Source organism: Pelodiscus sinensis, chromosome 6, assembly GCF_049634645.1.
Source record: "Pelodiscus sinensis isolate JC-2024 chromosome 6, ASM4963464v1, whole genome shotgun sequence".
In the NCBI taxonomy this organism is placed as follows: domain Eukaryota; kingdom Metazoa; phylum Chordata; order Testudines; family Trionychidae; genus Pelodiscus; species Pelodiscus sinensis.
In genome coordinates this window covers 47113380-47131870 of record NC_134716.1, presented here as the reverse complement: position 1 = coordinate 47131870, position 18491 = coordinate 47113380, and the positions used below count along the sequence as shown (strand labels likewise).

At 40.6% G+C, this 18491-nt stretch overlaps 1 protein-coding gene across 8 annotated transcripts in view; it reads left to right on the top strand.

Moving 5' to 3' along the window:
- Positions 1–17595, top strand: part of SHC3 (SHC adaptor protein 3) — an 87831-nt gene extending 70236 nt beyond the window's left edge. For all 8 annotated transcript variants that reach the window (XM_075931868.1, XM_075931865.1, XM_075931869.1 and 5 more), the window contains 4 exons: positions 3549–3645; positions 6757–6951; positions 7673–7968; positions 13294–17595. In XM_075931868.1, coding sequence (XP_075787983.1) covers positions 3549–3645; positions 6757–6951; positions 7673–7968; positions 13294–13422 — 717 coding nt within the window. In that variant the 3' untranslated portion in view covers positions 13423–17595. The remainder of the gene's footprint in view (positions 1–3548; positions 3646–6756; positions 6952–7672; positions 7969–13293) is intronic.
- The last annotated feature ends 896 nt before the right edge of the window (positions 17596–18491 follow it).

Genomic DNA, 18491 nt, shown 5'->3' with positions numbered 1-18491 from the left:
AACTTAAAAGTGAAAAATCCTGACAGACCTATTAGCAGAACTCGAAACCTATGAAAGAGCCAGTCAAGTGGTAATGAGGTCATTTAACAGGCAATTGCCAAAACCACGTATAGACTGTCAGTTTCTGAATTGATTATGTTAGTTTACAGGACTTTAGTTTAAATTTGCTTTAAAATATTTCATCAGTGTGTGGCTGAAGATTATCAAATCACATCTCTAAAAAATTTGCCTTCCCTCCACACACCCCCACCCTCCCATTGGCTGCCATCAGGCACAGAAGCACCAGTTTAATAGTACTGCTTAGGGTCCCATACATCCTAAGGATGGCCCTGCTTCCAGATGATAGAATGCTAGGTGGGAGTGGTCCCTGGCTAATATTTTCTGCCCTCCATAAGACATGGCTAAGTAGCTAGGGAGGCATTTTAAGGTCCCATTCCCTGTTAACACACAAAAGGAAAGGCAGTGTACACTATTCCCATTTGGACTTAAGCCCTAACTGTTGGATTATAGAGTAATTTTCCTGCTTTCTCTGGCACAATTAACATTTAATTATTCAATTATATAATGTTAGTGAAACAACTTCAATGAGGGCACCTCATCAGGATACCCCATTGCTCAAAGGTTTGGGCATTCTTCAAAGAAGTGGCAATTCCCTGTTCAAGTTCCTTCTCCTTGTCAGGCAGAGGTAACTTGAATCCCCCATCCTTGACCCCACAGCAGGGACTGCATCCCCATGTGGAGCCCTCACCCCACCCTTCACTCCAACTCTTTGCCTCAATCCCTAGCCTCTACCAATATTCTGAATCTCTCAGCCCTGTTCTCCCAGCCTGCAGCCCCCTCCTGTACCCCAAGCCCCTTAACTTCATCCCAGACCCCTCATTCTCCTTCCCCAGCCCAGTGAAAGTGAGTTAGGGTGGGAGACAGCAAGCCACCAAGAGAGGGAGAAATGTAGTGAGCAGAGAATGGGGCCTTGGGAAGGGATGGGACAAGGAGCATGGCCCTGGGGAGGAGCTGTGCTAAGGTGATTGTTTTTGTGCAAATAGAAATTTGGCAGTTTAATAGTAATGCCCTCCCAACAGGGGTCTCCCACATCCCATGTGAAAACCATAATCACTGGGCTATTACTGAGGTCACCTCTTCTGTTGTTCTGGGTGGAGTCATGTGGCCTCTGAACACACCTGGTGGATTGGGCCCTTCGCATTAGTTAGTGGAGTAACACCTATCTTCCCCTGGTTCCTGAGTCGCTAGAAGAGCTAAGTACCTCCCTGCAGCCTGGGTTCTGTGAGGGTGTGAGGTTTGTGACCCATCCAATTTATCAGCATCTCCTATTGGCTAGATTAGGTAGCTTTGTGGGTTGCATTCCAAGATCCTTATCTCTCCTCATTCATTGAGCTGGAGCTGAGGTGCCTAACTCAGCTTTGTGTGTCACGGTGTTTTTCCTGTGATTTATCTAGGCACCTAACAGGTGTTGTGATGATCAGTATCACAGGCTATGTCTAGACTACAGGCTTCTTTCGGAAGAAGCTATTCTCGGAAGAGATCTTCCGAAAAACCTTTTTCCAAAAGAGAGCATCCACACTGCAAAAATGCATTGAAAAAGTGACCTGCTTTTTCGAAAGAGAGCGTCGAGATTGTATGGACGCTCTCTTGTATGGTAAGCTGTGATTGCTATGGATGGAATGACCACAAAGGCTTCTTTCTCATAGAATGAGGATTACCAATGCCGGAAAAACTCCTCTGTTCTTTCGATTTTCTTGCAGAAGAATGTAATTGCAGTGTGGACGTTCCTCAAGTTTTGTCAGAGAAATGGCCATTTTTCCGACAAAACTCTGTAGTGGAGACATACACGCAGTGCCTAAGTCCCTTGTGGATCTGGGCCTAGGATCCTGCATACAGATGCAGAGCTACTTTCTTTGCTGACTTAGGTAATTGGATGAAGCGAGTCCAGTTAGATCCAAAGTATGACATTGAAAGGTTGAGCCTCTGTAGTTTTTTGAATTGACTAATACAGTAGCTTCAAACGTTTTCCCCCTACAGGCCACTTGAAAATTACTGAGGATCTCGGTAGACAATTTAATGATCTTTCCCAGTGTTGTTTGTACCATTAGCTAACTATTGTAAAGAGCTATGGATAAAAGCACTATATAAAAATCTTAATTAATGGTTTTGTTCTACAAATAAAAGCACACAATTAATATTTCAATATCAGTAGTCATACCTTTCTAATGCAATGGATGTGTCTGTTTTGGAGAGCAAAGTTCAGGGAAGTTGGGTATAAAGTTTGTCAGCTTTAGCCTTAGGTCAGGTTGAGCATTTCCCCTACTTCTGTGTTTGGAATTGAGAGTGATGAAATGATGAAAATTCTGTCTCACATAGGTATATAGTAGCAAATGGCACCAGAAAACATACTACTTGGTCTGCACGTTCTAGGAAAGGTCTTTTAAATTCTGACCATAATGTTTCGTCTCAAGAACACTCCAACAAGCACTCTTGTGCCTAATTGAACAAACCAGATGCATCTCACTGATTTCAATTAGGAAAGGATTATGTATCCAGTTGTTAGGTTCAGCTTCTACTAGAAAGTAATCTTCAAACTGTTGTTTAAGAGCAACAAGATGTTGTTCAATGTCATTTTTTTCAATAACCAGTTCATTTCAGACAGAAAACCTTGCAATGTTGGAACCTTAGAGGGAACTATCCTCACACCATCTGAATTGAGCTCACATGCTACCTGTGATCCATGGACTACAGTTTGAGACACTCTGGACTAATATTTCAAGCTGGTGGAGTCTCTTTCTCTTAACCATAAAGGAAATGGTAGTTTGAACAGCATCCAATTGTTTGAATGCTGGGTTAAGACCAGAGGATTTTCTTACAGGACCAGTCTAACTGTTCCCATTCAGTCAAAAATGCAAGGATTGGTCTCATAGATGGAAATCCTTCAAGCTAAACTGTGAAGGCAGATCCCTGTACCTATGTGGAGTCCCACTGACTTCAGTGGGGCTGAGTAGCTGTAAGAGGCTGGCCATATAAAGTTTACTGAAAACAGCAGTGCTCTGCCAGTCTGAATGAAACAGCATTCATGAGCCAAAGATCATAACGTTGGCAGCACATTTCTATTTAATTCACAGAGATGTCTTGTCTGATGAGAACCCCTATTACCATGCTGTCATTGGGTACCAGGGAGTAAATCTTTCTGTTAATCCTTTGGAAGATGCTTGCCCATTCTTGTATTTCATCACCAATTTCCTGCATCCTCAATAGGTTTGCAAGGTTTGCCAAAAAAAGAAGGCAGCATATTTTATAGATGCACCTGGTATTGTCATTGAGCATAGCAAAGGTTAATATAAACAGGAAAGAGTGAGATTTTCATGAAGGCCACTCACACTATTGTTCCCCTATGCAAACACATTCAGGACAGACTGTTCAATTGTAATGTCATGCATAAGAAATGAAAAGTCTAGATGTAAGAAGAACAGAGGTAAACAAAGTCTCGGCATTTTAAAGGAAGGAGTAGCTGAAGAGTTGTTGTTGTATCCCCATTCTAGTCTGCAACAGCAGCAGGACGGGAACAAACATACTACCAGAGTCGCCACTTAGGAGACAAATTCAGTGAGGATTGGCAGCATGTTCCTGTCAAACAAGGTGAGTTACATCTGAAGTAATTGTACTTCTCAAAGGGGACGGCTGCATTGCTGCTGTGGGGTTTTGTTTTGTTTTGGGGTTTTTTGAGGATTTCATGCTTGGGTCAACTGACTTGAACTCATAGGACTTGTATTCTGAGGCTATTAATGCCAGGGTAGATTCTTCTACCAGGGCTGGCATGTTTTCAGAGTCCAAACTCCATCCTACTCAGGAACTGTCTATCCTGCTATTTTTTAGTACTGTAGTGCAAGCCCTGTGAGCCTGAGTCAGTTAACCCAGGCTCAAAACTCACTGCCATGGGTTTTTTTTCAGTGTAGACATTATATGGGCGCCAATCATAGATACAAATCTGACTGGGCAGATTGGGAGCATAAGGTGAAAATCTGATACATAGAAAACTCGCAGCAAGACACAATAGTCAATTGTTAGTTTCTCTCCTTCCTTAAAGTGAATTTTAGCATCTGTGTTTGTGAAAGGTATTAGATAAACAGCTCTGGGAATTGAAATCCAATATATAGCCTGAGAATGAAAACATAAACATGCATGCACATACACACCCGCACTAAGTTTTCAGCCATGATTTTGGTGTGCTTTAATTTTTGGCTGCTCAAGTTGACATGTCTTTAAGCAGTCTGAAAATCTGACCCGTTGGCAGTGTCTCTAGTTGGGTCCTACAAATCAAATCAGTCAAAAAGAACCAATGGTGGTGTGTGTGTGTGTGTGTGTGTGTGTGTGTGTGTGTAAGAGAGACAGACAGACACCCTCCCCCAAGGGTATATTCTGGACTGGTGAATAGTTGTCTCATCCTTGCTTTCTAACCTTTACACTTCTTTGCTGTTGCCTCCACTCCTGGACTGTTTACAAACAGCCTCTAGCATGTAAGACATTCCCAACTATGTCTATGTACACTTGCAACCTTCTAGTCACACTCAGGCTTTCTCTAACCTGATTTATACTTCAGGATAGCCCCCCCCTCACCCCCACACACCCAGTCCTAGGCTTTTCCCCAGAACTATTCATCTTGTATTGTCTCCTCCTCTCCTGGACAATATAAGCTCATACAAAGTTCATCATTGTATAAACAGAAATGCTATATACAAATCTTCAAATGGAGTTTCATAAACACTTCTATTCAAACTAGATAAAAAATAAAGCACATTTATTAGCCATATAGAGCTAGGAATACAAGTAATGAGGCATATACTGGTTATAAAAGTGAATACAAGTAATGAGGCATATACTGGTTATAAAAGTGAATACAAGTAATGAGGCATATACTGGTTATAAAAAAAATAACGATGAAATGCAGCAAGTGGTTAATGAACAATGTTAAATTCAATGCAAAGTTTCTCTCACCACATGCTCTCAATACTCTTGCTGGCCAAATTTCTAGACCGGGATCCTGTCCTCTGTGTAATGGCTGCTTCCTTTGCTTCTTCTGGTGAAGTCAATCGATACACAGAGAATAAGAGAGGAGAAAAAGGAGAGATATCTTGGGGTCTTTGTCCCTCATTTTTATAGTCACTCTCCCTCTTAGAAAACATTTTCAGCTGAGATTCAGGAGTCAAAAAAAATCTAAGGGGAGGATATCTCCTGCTGGTTTTCCCATTGGTACTGCCTTTGTTCTTGATAACTCTATTTTCTGCTTAAATGCAAATTAAGCAGAGCACTCAGTTTTTTGTCTGAGACAGTCCTGTTTGCCAACATATGTTTGGGCAGGGCTGCTGTTTGGAACATGTGTTAATAACACTATAGAGTGGAATCTTATAACTTTATACATGATATAATTCAGGACAATACTGACCAGTGAACTGAGTTTTAAAATGATATCTTACAAGGCACACTTTGTACAAAGATTATTACAGTGATGTGCAAAGGGTGAATACAGGGATACAACCAGACCATCTTAGTGTCTGTGCATGCACATGTGTGCATTTATGAGCTTAGCATAGCAAATTATTTGTAACAATTATTGATTCATAAAATTTTTCTGTTTTGCTTCTTGTGAATGTCATGAGCAAATCATAATATTCTGAACTATATGCATTATTCAGAATTATGAAAATTTCCCTCATTTAACTAGTTTGCAGTATTGTTGTAGATATTTGATATTTAAATACCAAAACTAATGCTGTGTTAGTTGATTACTAAAATCAGATTGGCTTACTCCAGTTCTCTGATCGCATGACATAAGTAACTAACCAATGCTTTACCAGTTTTGAAGGTTCAATCAAATACAGCCAATATTCAAGTTTTAAAAGCACCTTTCTCTGTATTTATGTAACTAAAGAATAGGCAGAAAGTGAAGACAAAAGGGCCACAAAACCAGTGAAATCAAAACTCAGTTTGAATTTGAATAAATATTCAAGGATGAATAGTCCTGAAGCACCTTAGAGACTAACAAAAAACATTGATGGTATCATGAGCTTTCGTGAGCACAACCCACTTCTTAGCTTTTTATGTCATTAGGGTTTGGAATGTAGTAGCCCAGTGTTTCTCAACCTTTTTTTTTATAAAGTACCCCTTTAAAAAAAAATTATAAGTACCCCCAGTACCTACAGTTTTCAGAGACACACCAAATTTTTCTACCATTCCAACATATTTGTTTAGACAATTTAATCGTAGCTGGGAGGGCAGTGAATTTTTTGGCGTAAAAAGTACAAAAATAATAAAGCGCTGTAAAACTTAAAACAAAAATTCAGTTTTCTCCAAATTTCAGTTGTGTTGATGTACCCTCCAGGCTTCTCTCAAGTATCCCTGAGGGTACTTGTACTACTGGTTGAGAAACACTGTAGTAGCCCATCTTCATTCAGACCTCGTTTCCAAGTGTTAAACTTGTAAATGTAACCAAGTTCTGTAGCTTCTCTCTCAAGTTGGTTTTTTAAATTGCTTTGTAATAATATAGTCACTTTTAGATCCATTAGGATGATTTTTGCATTGTGCCAAGCTCTAATAGACAGACATATTGTTTGTCTTTTCATTTCTCATTCCAGAGACTGCTGAGTCTACACTTTGATTAGTGATACCTCCTGTGTTATTTTAAACAATGCTGATTTATCCTTCCAAATGTTCTTACAGAGAGGGGGAAAATAAGTCTTTTGAATTTTCCAGGGTCCTTAGACATTTACAGTGTCCCAGAAGGGAAGCTGCAGGTAACCGTAACAGGAGAGGTCCCTGCTTATGTGAACACCCAGCATATAAATATGGAAGCTCTACTCCCGCTTCAGGCAGATGCTGAAAGTATATTCAGTGGAACAAAAGACTATACCAAAGACAGTAGTCCAAGAAAAGATCTGTTTGATATGAGTGAGTTCCCTTTCATCTCTCACTTCTAATGACAGATGCTACATAATTAGTCTTTTATTTTGAGCCAACAGAAGTGTCATTTATGCATACCTAGGATGGTTTGAATTAATGAAGGTGGTCTGTCTCTTTCTGAGTTTGAAATTAAGGCTTCTTATAGTTTCGAAGCTAAATAAATATAAAAGGTGTTAACTTGCACCTACATTAGGAAAAAAGTTGGGATTGGGTAACAAATGTTAACTCATACTGACCTAATATGAACCTCTTTTCATAATTTAGTCTATAAACTCATGAGCTCATTAATGTATGTAATGAAAGATTGGGGATCTTTGTTAAATTAATACTCTGTTTTGAAAAGAGAGTGGATATCTTTGTAATATACTTGACTATGCAGATGATGCCATTTAAAATTAAGTTATTCTAACTGGACAGACAATAAGAGATCTCCAGTCCTGTCCAGAATATAGAAATACCAGCGGCCTACAAATATATGACCATTAGCAATTACTAAAAAATAAGTCAAAATTGGCTCTGATTTTTAATATATTTGTTTACAAATAATGTTCTCCATACATTAATGGGATTAGTCATACATGTGCTGTGTTTTTCTTAAAGGTACATGAAAGTAGTTTTAAAAAAAAAGGGTTGACTAGAGTTATATTGTATTTTTTTAATGCAGTTTACCTGTGAGTGATCTTGTACTTGTTTCTCTACCTGTAACCAGAACCTTTTGAAGATGCTCTTAAGAACCAAACCACGGGGTCTGTTCTGAATAAGGCTACCTCGGTCGAATGTACCAGTCCTCCATTATCTAGAGCAGCTAGTTGTGGTATAATGGATGAGCTGAATACAGAACCTTGGTATCAAGGAGAGATGAGTAGGAAAGAAGCGGAACAGCTGTTAAAGAAATGTGGAGACTTCTTAGTCAGAAAAAGCACCACAAATCCAGGCTCCTATGTGCTGACCGGTATGCACAATAGACAAGCCAAACATCTTCTTTTAGTGGACCCAGAAGGAACTGTAAGTGTTGACTCCTGGATGAGAGTAAAAAAGTGTTGATATGCCAGAAAATGAGCCCTATTTGTAATAATGACTTGTTACTACAGACATTTGTAAGGCGCCCACTATCTAACCTTCAATCTCACCTCACAGTGCTTAGCTGAAGGATTGCTGCAGGATTTCTACATGTAAAGGATTTCTACATGTAAAGGGGGCTCTAAGACTACTTTGTCTTATCTTTTCAAGCTGTGCTCAGTGCAGTACAGGGGCAGTAAAGGTATTAAGTCGCTTTTGTGACCCCCAGATTCCATGAGGAGCAGTGTCTGGTCTCTCACATTAGTTAGAACAACCTCTGCACTGCCTGTGCACCCAGCTGCCTGAGGCCCCAAAGAGTTGTTCTGATAAGAGTGATCTCCAGAATATGGGGGCATGACTTCCTTTTCTGGAAAAAAGGCCCTCACACAGGCCTGGAAGGGAAACAGCATACTCTGCCTCACTGCCACCTGAGAAGTATGATTAAATTGGCCTTCTAGCAGCAGAGCAACTTAAAGTAGCCAGAACTGGGCATGAAAACTGGTCATTGGTATTTATGTAGCAGCCCATCACGGAGCAAATAGGTAGATGACACAAAAATACAGAAAGTGGAAAATAATGAAGAAGGCAGGTCATTGATTCAGTGTGATCTGGGTCACTTGGTAAACTGGGTGTAAGGAAACAATGTGTTTTAATACAACTAAATGTATCTCAGAACAGAGCATGTACAGCATGTAGACCATACTTACAGGATGGGGGGCTCTTTCCTGGGAAGTAGAGCCTCTGAAAAAGATTTGGGGATTGTGGAGGATAATCAGGTGAACATGAGCCCCTAACGTTATGCTGGGGGCAAAAGATCTAATGCTAACATTGGTTACATAAACCAGGGAATCTCTAAGGGTATGTCTACACTACCACCCTATTTCGAACTAGGGTGGTAGTGTAGACATACCATTAGAGAAGTAGAGAGTTTATATGTGGCACTGGTGCAAACACTACTGTAATACAAGAGTCCAGTTCAGTCGTCCACAATTCAATGTTGGCAAATTAGAGACGGCTGAAAGAAGAGATGCATAAATGATTAAAGGCTTAGAAAACATGCCTTAAATTGGTAGACTTCAGGAGCAAAATCTATGTAGCTTAACAAAAGGTGAATGAGTGACGTGGTCACACTCTTTTCATGAGATCTTCAGTCTGGCATAGAAAGGTATAACTGGATCCAGTGGCTTGAAAGCTACACAAACTTAATGGGAAATAAGATGTACATTTTTAACAGTGAGAGTTATTAATCACTGGAACAATTGTCGAAGCAAACGCCTCACTCAGTTTACGTGGCTAAACAGACAGTTTTATTGGCCAATAAAAGCAAAGTGAGCCAAACGTGGTCTCAGCAAAGCCGGGCCCAGTAAGGCTGCCTAATACAATCAATCCTAGTATCTTTATACCCTTAACCAAACAGTCTGACGTCAGGGCATCCAATTACAGAAATAATCAATTAAACTAGGAAAAACAAAGCCTTATCAACAAGATGGCGGACAGGTACGAGGCAGTACCTCTCCTCTCTGAACCAGCCCAATTAACACATTCCAATAGCACATCTGTCTTGGCCTGGCGCATGGGGTGATAGAAAGTTCACTCTGGCCTACGTGCAAAGACAAAAAGCTGAAATGGTTTCTGTTATACAAGATGGCTTCTAGCTAAACATAAAATAGCTTCTACACAATTTACCTAGGGTCATGGTGGATTTTCCATCACTGACCATTTTAAAATCAAGATAAGATGTTTTTTCTAAAAGATCTGCTCTAGGAATGATTTTGAGGAATTCCTCTGGACTGTGTTACATGGGAAGTCAGGCTAGATGATTATGGTGGCCCCTTCTGGCTTTGGAATCAATGACTTTGAAAGTTTGTAAAGGGGTTCCACCTGATATGAGAACACGGAAAACTCTCATATCATATTTTCAGTTCCCTGTTCCTAGTGACTAACCAGTCTGGCATGTAATACAAGACTTTCTATTCCTGTTTAAAATTCTAATTTAAGTAATAAGCATTAGCACAACTGATTCCTGACAAAATGGTGCATGTGCATACATAAGGACTCACTGTGTTAGGCCGTACTCCTATTAAATTCAACAGAGAAACTGGTATGAGGTCTGCAGGGTTTGATTCAGAGAAGGCAGCTGTACATGCTGTCATTCCACTTGCCACAGGAGGGCAGTCAAAGAATATTATTAAGCTGTTTTCCATTATAGCTGGATTAATCTGGAGGTTATATGTGTTTTGTGTCAGCCAAAAGAAGCCAGCAGGAGTAAGCGCTGAACCTCTGAGATATGAACTTCTTCAACTCCCTGACTGAAAGTTTACCAGTGTTTCGTGACTCCTGCAAGAGGGCCTTTTGGTTTATTTGCAATGCAAGTTTGGGTTCAGGATCCATGGAATCTATGCAGAGATGGAAGGAGAGTTCTGATTTCTGTAACAGAGTGGCCTGCCTCTTTAGGGGCCAGGAGGACTTGGGTCCACCAGCTCTATTAAGTTAGCCTCACTCTGTCACATCTATGTTGAGTGTGGAGTTTAAAAGGAGGAAAGCCAGTGGCTGCAGGCTGGCTGGGGAGGAGATTCTCTGAGCCAGAGACGGGCCTTTTCATACATGACACTCCAGGCTGGAGGCCCTGGGAATTGCTGCTAGATAGAGAGTGAGAGGCAGCTGTAGAGTTACTTGTGGTAAGAGTGTGACAGTGAGCAGGAGGTTCCTGCAGCAGAGCCTTGACCATGGAGAGACCACAAGCCTGGAAGCCAGAGGCAGAGAGCTGAAGAAGGTTGAGGACTAAGGAAGCAGTAGAGGAGTTTGCCTCTGCTTTTTTTTGGAAGAGACTTTTCTGAAATTTGGCCCATCTACAAGAGGCCAAATTTTGGAAAAACCTCCTCTTTTGGAACATCCCATATTCCTCATACAATGAGGAATAGAATACAGGGATGCCGAAAGAATGCGCCTGCTTTTTCAGAAACAGTTCCAGAGCTTTTCCAAGATTCCAGAGGTATCCCAGAAAACTCTGCAGTGTAGACATAGCCTTTGGCATCAGGGTTTATTAACAGACAATCTAAACAGCCCTTACAATCCAAAAATACAGTCTATCAACACATTGCAGCACCTTCTAGCTAGAGTCTGTCTCTGCTCTTCCCAGAAGGAACCTCCTGATCTTCCTACCAGAAGTCCTTTCTTCCCCTGAAGAGTGTCCAGCACTCAGGCTCACTGACATGGATGAAGGGAGGGCAAAAGGAGCAGTTTTTCCTGACCTCTTTGAATAGCCCCTGAAGCGCTGTACATCCCTGATATAAAGGAAAGCTCTTGCAAGTTCCACCCGAGTCCCCACCCCTTCTTGGGGAAGGAGCGGACCCTGCTCACACCCTTACCTTGGGGCCCACCGTTGCTGCCAGCCCTACTGCCAGCTCCCTCTCAGAGATCTCTATTGCATCCCTTCTTGCCCCCGCCTCATATACCCCTGTTCTCTCCCCACCCCTCTTCAGCCTCCTCCTGACCTCCCCTCCCCCAGGTAGGGTTGCTAGGTGTCTGGTTTTGAACCGGACAGTCCAGTATTTGAGCTTTCTGTTAGGGAAACAAATTGAGAAAATATAAATGTCCAGTATTTTCTAAATAAACTGTAATGTAAATTGTGATGTAATGTCAAGTGTGTCCAGTATTTTTGTTGAAACCATCTGGAAACCCTTCCCCCAGGGGGTCCTCATACCCCACACATGCTGGGAGCTGGCGGCAGTTTCCCTGGGCAGGGATCACAGGCAGCTCCACTGGGAGCAGCCTGGGGCCAAAGCCTATCCCTATAGCCCTGAGCCACTGGGGCACTGCTTCTGGGGTGTGTGTGTGTCTCTTTTACCTGCCCCCAAGTGTTGCCCACCCTGGATCAAGGGCTGGGCCAAACAGGGACTGGCCAGGCTCGGGGCACTGCCCTGGGAGAGGATCTTGGGGAGCAGTGGGACTGGCCCTGCTGGAGAGTCCCCCTCCTGGCTGTAGCCCGGGCTACAGGGGCCCTGCAGCAGTCTCCCTCCCTCTCCCTCCCCTCCCCATCTGCCGGGCTCCTGCTGCTGCTGCTGAGTCCTAGTGCAACATCCACCATGCTACAGCCCCTGCCTGGCCCCGGCTTCCAGAACCCCTGCCCGCAGCTGCTGCGTCCTAGTGAGCTCTCTGCTGCGATGCAGTGTGCTGCGGCCTAGCAGCCAGCAGTTCACTGCCCGGCACCAGTCCATAGAAAAGACTAGCATAATGCATATGCAGGAGGACGCCCTTAAATTTGGCACTTTTTAGTCTTTCAGTGCTCGACTTTGCAATCTTTTAGATTTCTTTTAGATTTTTTTAAATGTAATCATGTATGAAGCACTGGAGTTGTACAGAATACTGGTAAAATGGGTTAGACAAATAACAGGTTATTTTCTCTGAAGAGCTTTCAGTCTAAAGACACAACTATGTAGCAGCAAATACAAAGTACGGTCTGCGTAGCTAGAATATTTCTTCAAGCCAGTTTTCAGACCGCAGAGAGGAAGGCCATTGAAACCTAAGTAGAAGGTGCAGTACGAAAGATGCAAGTGTCTGAAGGATAGAACTAGGTTCTGCTTCCTTTACTGATCTTGAAGGATACCTCATTGAGGAACTAACCTTATTGAAAGGTTAGGCAGCTCAGTGAGGCAGCTCATGTGGTAATAGACGACTTGGGGGCTACACAGGATATAGTTGGTCAGAAAATGTTTTTTTTTTCTATTGACAAACACAAAATATTTCATTAATATCGCCTACATTTTCAGCAAATTTCTTGCTTTTTGTTGATAAACCAAAGACCAAATATTTTTTGGATTTTGGCAACAAAACATGAAAAAAATGGCCCAAAAGTTGCCTATCCCCAGAAGCTTTGGCTTTCAATTTTTCACACACACCCCACAAAAAATGACCAAGTGTTTGCTCTCTGCAAACAATCTCCAAAATGTTTAATTTGATCAGAAGGTTGAAAAAAAGTTGTGCTGGAAATTTTTCAACCGGGCTTAATCAGTGTGAGTAAAAATGGTCAACAGGAAAGCATGCAAAATGGAAGTTTGGAGAGAAATGAGGGAGCAGGAAGTAAAGCGACTAATTTGGAGATGACAAAGCTTCTGTTGACTCTAATGGAAGAATGATTAGACTCTTAAAAATGGGTGTGTGAGACTACAGATATAAAAAGAAAGTATTGTGTCTTATATTCAGTTAAATTTATTTTAATGTTAAAAGATTGATCCATATTTAACCTTTACTTTTCCATGCTCTTCTTTTAAGGTCCGTACGAAGGATCGTGTATTTGACAGCATAAGCCATCTCATCAACCATCATCTTGCGAACAATTTGCCAATAGTTTCTGCTGGAAGTGAACTCTGCCTCCAACAGCCAGTTGAGAGGAAACAGTAACCCATGGTGACATGTTCAGCATTTGTAAGCTATAACCTTTGCAGTAAACACTGCAAACCTGGAAACATGTACATTAAAATACACATACATATGTATCTATCAATATGTTTTCTCGAGCTTTAAAAAGCCCCATCCTACACAGAATCACCTGAAATTTCTTACTGCTCTTTGCAGATATGAGGCCTGATGAAAAACACAGACGATTTCTTAAAATGTAATTTCAATAAAATTGTTCTGATTCTTTAATGTGAATATTTGACAGTGTACATACACACATTATATATAAATACAGTAATATATTTATATTTTTCAAGTCAGTCTGTTGAAGGTATGGAACTAATGTTCTGTGCCAGGTGTTTTTAACTGAAAAAGATGCCCATTGTGATTGTTCAGATAAAAAGATAATTCAACAGTCTCATTTCCTTGAGAATATAATATTAGAAGTCTTATTTGTAGTTTTATCTAATAAGCACAATTATGGGGAGAACAAAGGCGGATGACATTGGTTAAATACCAGTCAAGGGGTTTAAATTGAACAACTAGTATTCTAACATGAAAATTTAGCTTAATATGATTTTTAAAAGCATTATTCAGTGTCTCTGATTTCAAAAGCATTTTCTCTTTCTGATGTCCAGTTTTAAATCTTATATGATGCTACTCAAGATATTTGTAACTTGCTTTGACAATGACTTTGTGTGATCTCTCTATGTACAAGTTGTATGCATTTGATTTTTCTAACAATAATATAATTGAACTAATATTCTGCAGCTTTGATTTATTAAATTCAATACTAAGGTTATTTACAAATAGTTCACTTCTTGTGGTAAACAATTAAATTATTTTGACTGCTAGTCACTGATGAGATGTCATAGATTGACTAAGAGGGTTCAAACTGCTTAGTTTTATTTTAATATATTTGGTGCAAGATGATTGTGGTTGGTCAAAGACCCAATGGATAAACCTTTTTCCTTATAGAACTGTGACAAAAAATGAACACTTAGCATATTAGTCTATTTAAATCACTTAACTTTGATTCACTTAGTTTTTATATGTCTCTCTCCTATGTGCAGCTTCAAGTTGACCTTAGCAAGTGATTGTTTTTATAAATGTATTGTATGTTCCTAATGAATATCTTAGAAAAATAGCTATACATTTGAGTTACTTTTTGGCACACATTTCACTAACATTTGGAATTGGGAAGTGCCCATTGAAAAGTGAATTCTGCCACACACACACATGTACACACATTCACACACTTCATTAATTTGCCTTTCTTCTTTTTAATGGACTTTGTCTTTCAGTTATACATATCTAACTGAGGGTCAAATTCATATCTCCATTTAATGGATGCAGTTCCTATAGACTTTAGTGAAAGTTGCATCACAGTAGCTGATAGCAAAATTTAAACTTTAGTATTTCTAAATCAGAAACTCAACCGAGTTTCAGGACTTGGTAGCAAAGGTCCTGATTAAGGAATGTAGTTCCATCTACCCTCAAGCATAATACTTCCATTGAAGTCAATAGGACCTTTCATGTCCTTAAAGTTCGACACATGCCTAAGTATTTTGCTGAAATGGGGGCCAAGCTGACTTTAAGATTTGCTTTAGAATCCATTCCTTGGATGGCTGTTTTAAAGCTCCCAAACAATGTTCTCCTTGTGACATGGACTCAGCAAAGGTCATTACTTTGCAAGTTTGCCAAGGATTAATCTCTCATTCAAAAAGGAAACGCACAGCTGCTATAGAGCTTACTCCCTGAAAAGAACTATCAGAGGAAGAACTGACTTTCAAATGTTTTCAAGATCGTAAAATTACATAACATCTAATCTCCCCATCTCAGCATCTTTCACTTCCCCTTGTATTGCCATTGGACCAGCCCATAGCTAGCACCTATCTCCCTGTCCACCCAGTCACGTGAAACTTCCCAGCCCATGCTGATCCCTTCTTGGGACTCCTCCAACCATCCCAGATTCACCATACCTGGCATCTCACACTGAATCGCTCATCGGGCTTCTTTCAAGGTCCCCACCAACCGCTTCCTGATATATCTTTACATGTAGGTCACAGAGCTAGATAATCACCAGCGCTTCCACTTACAGCGGCTGGACCTTCTCTGCCTCATTAGAGCACACCCAAATCTGCTTTTCTCCCCTTCCTTGGTGTGTATGTGGGAAAAACCAGTTCTCCTAGAAGACTGGGAAATATGGGTGTATCCTTCCCTTCTCCTCCTTGCTGTGATGATGCAGCTGTTTGCATCAGATCCCATCTCCTCTGCACAGAATTGTTGTAGGAGCAGAAAGCACAGGAGAGGTGTCAGACACATCATAGCAGTCCCTTCTGGCCTGGATGGAGATCCTCAGCTTAGGTCTTCCCTATTCCATACTGGACTACAAAAGGCTGAAATATGGAGGTACTTAAGTACTACAGTAGCACATGTCTGGCAGCTATGACCATGATTTTAGGAAAGAAAAGCTTTGTTTTGATTTTTCTGTGATTATACTGCACACAATGACTATAAAACTGGCATCTTGGGGTGAGGGCTAAATTAATCAAGGCAATCCAGGGCCTGAGGCACGTCAATGGATTCCCATGCTACTCTCTTTGGAGTCACAGCAAGTGTCAGAGTGAAGATGAATGGGACAAGCACCTCTGTTTCAGGCTCTTTGGTCACCATATCAAGCTTTTCTTAGCATTCATGAGGGCTATCAAATGAAAACTGAGATTCTGACTTTATTGTGTCACTGTAGCAGCTGGGACATGAGACATGGTCCTATAGTGCCTATAATTTATTCTGCCACAGCCGGTGATTCAATTTTTATTGTCTTTCGGTGATTCCACATCACATTTGCACAGTTTATTAGTGAAAAAGTGTTATCTCTAACTTGTGACCTTGCTTCAAAGTGAAAGTCAAAAGGGATTGTTTCTAGTCTGTGCATCACCATTGGAAGGAAAGATTCAACAGTGAAAATAGTTGAAGCTATCTAGATGAAACATTTCCTATCAGAAGATGATTTCCCCCCCCCCTACATTTCTGCAGAAAAATGTAGATTTAGGCACATTTTTTGTAAGTTACCAATTGGGGAAATCAAAGGAGAAAAAATTCATCTTGAGTTGAGATGTCCGAATAAAATGACATTTTTCAGCTTGAACTATTAGTTTGAAACTAAAAATGCCATTTCAAATGTTGATTTGTTTTATTTAAGTTGCAAGTGTTAAAATTCTCTGTTTCAACATTTCTGATTCAATTTTTTTTGAATATTTTGTTTTATGAATTTTTCTGATATTTTGACTTTTTGTTTGACGCAGAATGGAAACTTATTGTGAAATGTCCAATTTTTCTAAGGGATCTAGTTAAGATTTAGCTAGCAATTCCATTTGGCTTCTTCTGCAATAACAGAGCGTAACTAACTATAAAAATGTCAGTTGTTTGTACATTTTGAACAGCTAATGTGGAGTCCAATCCTGTAAACTTTTAGAGAAGGTCTGCACTTCAGTTGACCATCACTCATGCCTGTGAAAAAGCTCCTTTACCCCCAGATGACACCAGTTTTGCACTGTCCACACCAGGTCTGTCAGTGGAAGGTCTCCTGGTAGTTTCTGCTTCTTGCTGCAAAGGTGAAAGCTTCAGTGTGGCTGTGCTGATTATAGCACTCTAGGGTAGATTTGCCGTTATGTCAGTAGCACACAAGAGATAACGCATGGAGGCTACTTGCATAAATGAATACTAATCATCTTGAGTGTATGTCAAGATGCTGTAAACCTCCTTGCAGGAGGCATAAGGGATCTGTTGAAAAAGGCTTTCTTTCTCGACAGATCCCCCCTCTAGACTTCCACTTTTTGTCGACAAAGTGCTGAGTCGGCAAAACGTGGTGGCCATTTTTATGCAAATCAGGCACGGGATATTTAAATCCCTGCCTCATTTGCAATGTTGACCTGCCTAATCTGCATCCCTCTTCTGTCAGAGGGATGCAGTCTAGACATATCCTAAGTGAAGTAGTGCTGGGGTAGGGACAGTGACTGGAGAAGAGAGGTGGGGTGGGGGGCAGCTCCAGAGTCTCTGTGAAATGGTGTGTTTCCTAGTCGCTGGAATGGATCTTTGTGTGATCCATCTCCTGCACTTTGGGTTTGGCTTTTGTTATGAAAATGATAGAATTAGGACATAAATATGTGAACACAGGGCCCACTCCTGCTCTGGTTAAAATCAGTGAGCAGTTTGTTAATAACTTATGTGAGGAAGGCATGACTATCCTTTAAGATAGAGACTTCATTCTTGTAAAGTGCTGCTAACCCCAAACATTAAAAAATCATGAGTCAGGGCCAAAAAATCAGAAAATGGGCTTAAAATTATTAGATTTTTAAAATAATAATTCTGGGTTTTTTCCTTCTGATGTCTGGGTCTTTAGATTATATGTTTTCAAGCTTTTTTCACCTACTGCACCAAGGGCTACTTTTTTAAAATGAAAGTTGAGATTAGTGTATCATTCCATGAGTCTAGGACCCAGGATATTACAAAACAACAACAACAACAACAAACCTGCCAAATTTGTGAAACATGTTAAAGCCACAGGCATTGCCACACTAGCGTGTCCTCAGTTTCTTCCAAAGGAGTAGTTGAGGCTATTCAGAACTACAGTATTTAGGAAGCTTCAAGTATCTTGCCTTATCTGGCCTATTGTCTATACACATTCTGTATTGTGTGTGATGATGCCTAAAATCTACCCATCAGTTTGGTTTGCACTTATGTTACAGTTGTATGAATTGTGTGCAATCAACATGCCTGAGGGACATGTTACTAAGTCATCCTTTCGTGAACCAAATGTTTCACATTTAATTATGCAAGAGTTGTTTGACTGAGATTAATGCAAATTTCTCAATGAAGTTAGCTGCCTTAGTTCTGGCCACTGAATTTCAACCTTGTTTCCAAAGTTTCCATCAGACATTTTGGTTGCCGCAGAAATTTTAAGCATGTAGATGGTACAAAGAAAACAAACAAACAATTAGCTTCTGACGTCAATGGGAGTTCTATCCAAAAAAGCACTCCCATGTTCATCTTCAATAATGTGAGTGTGG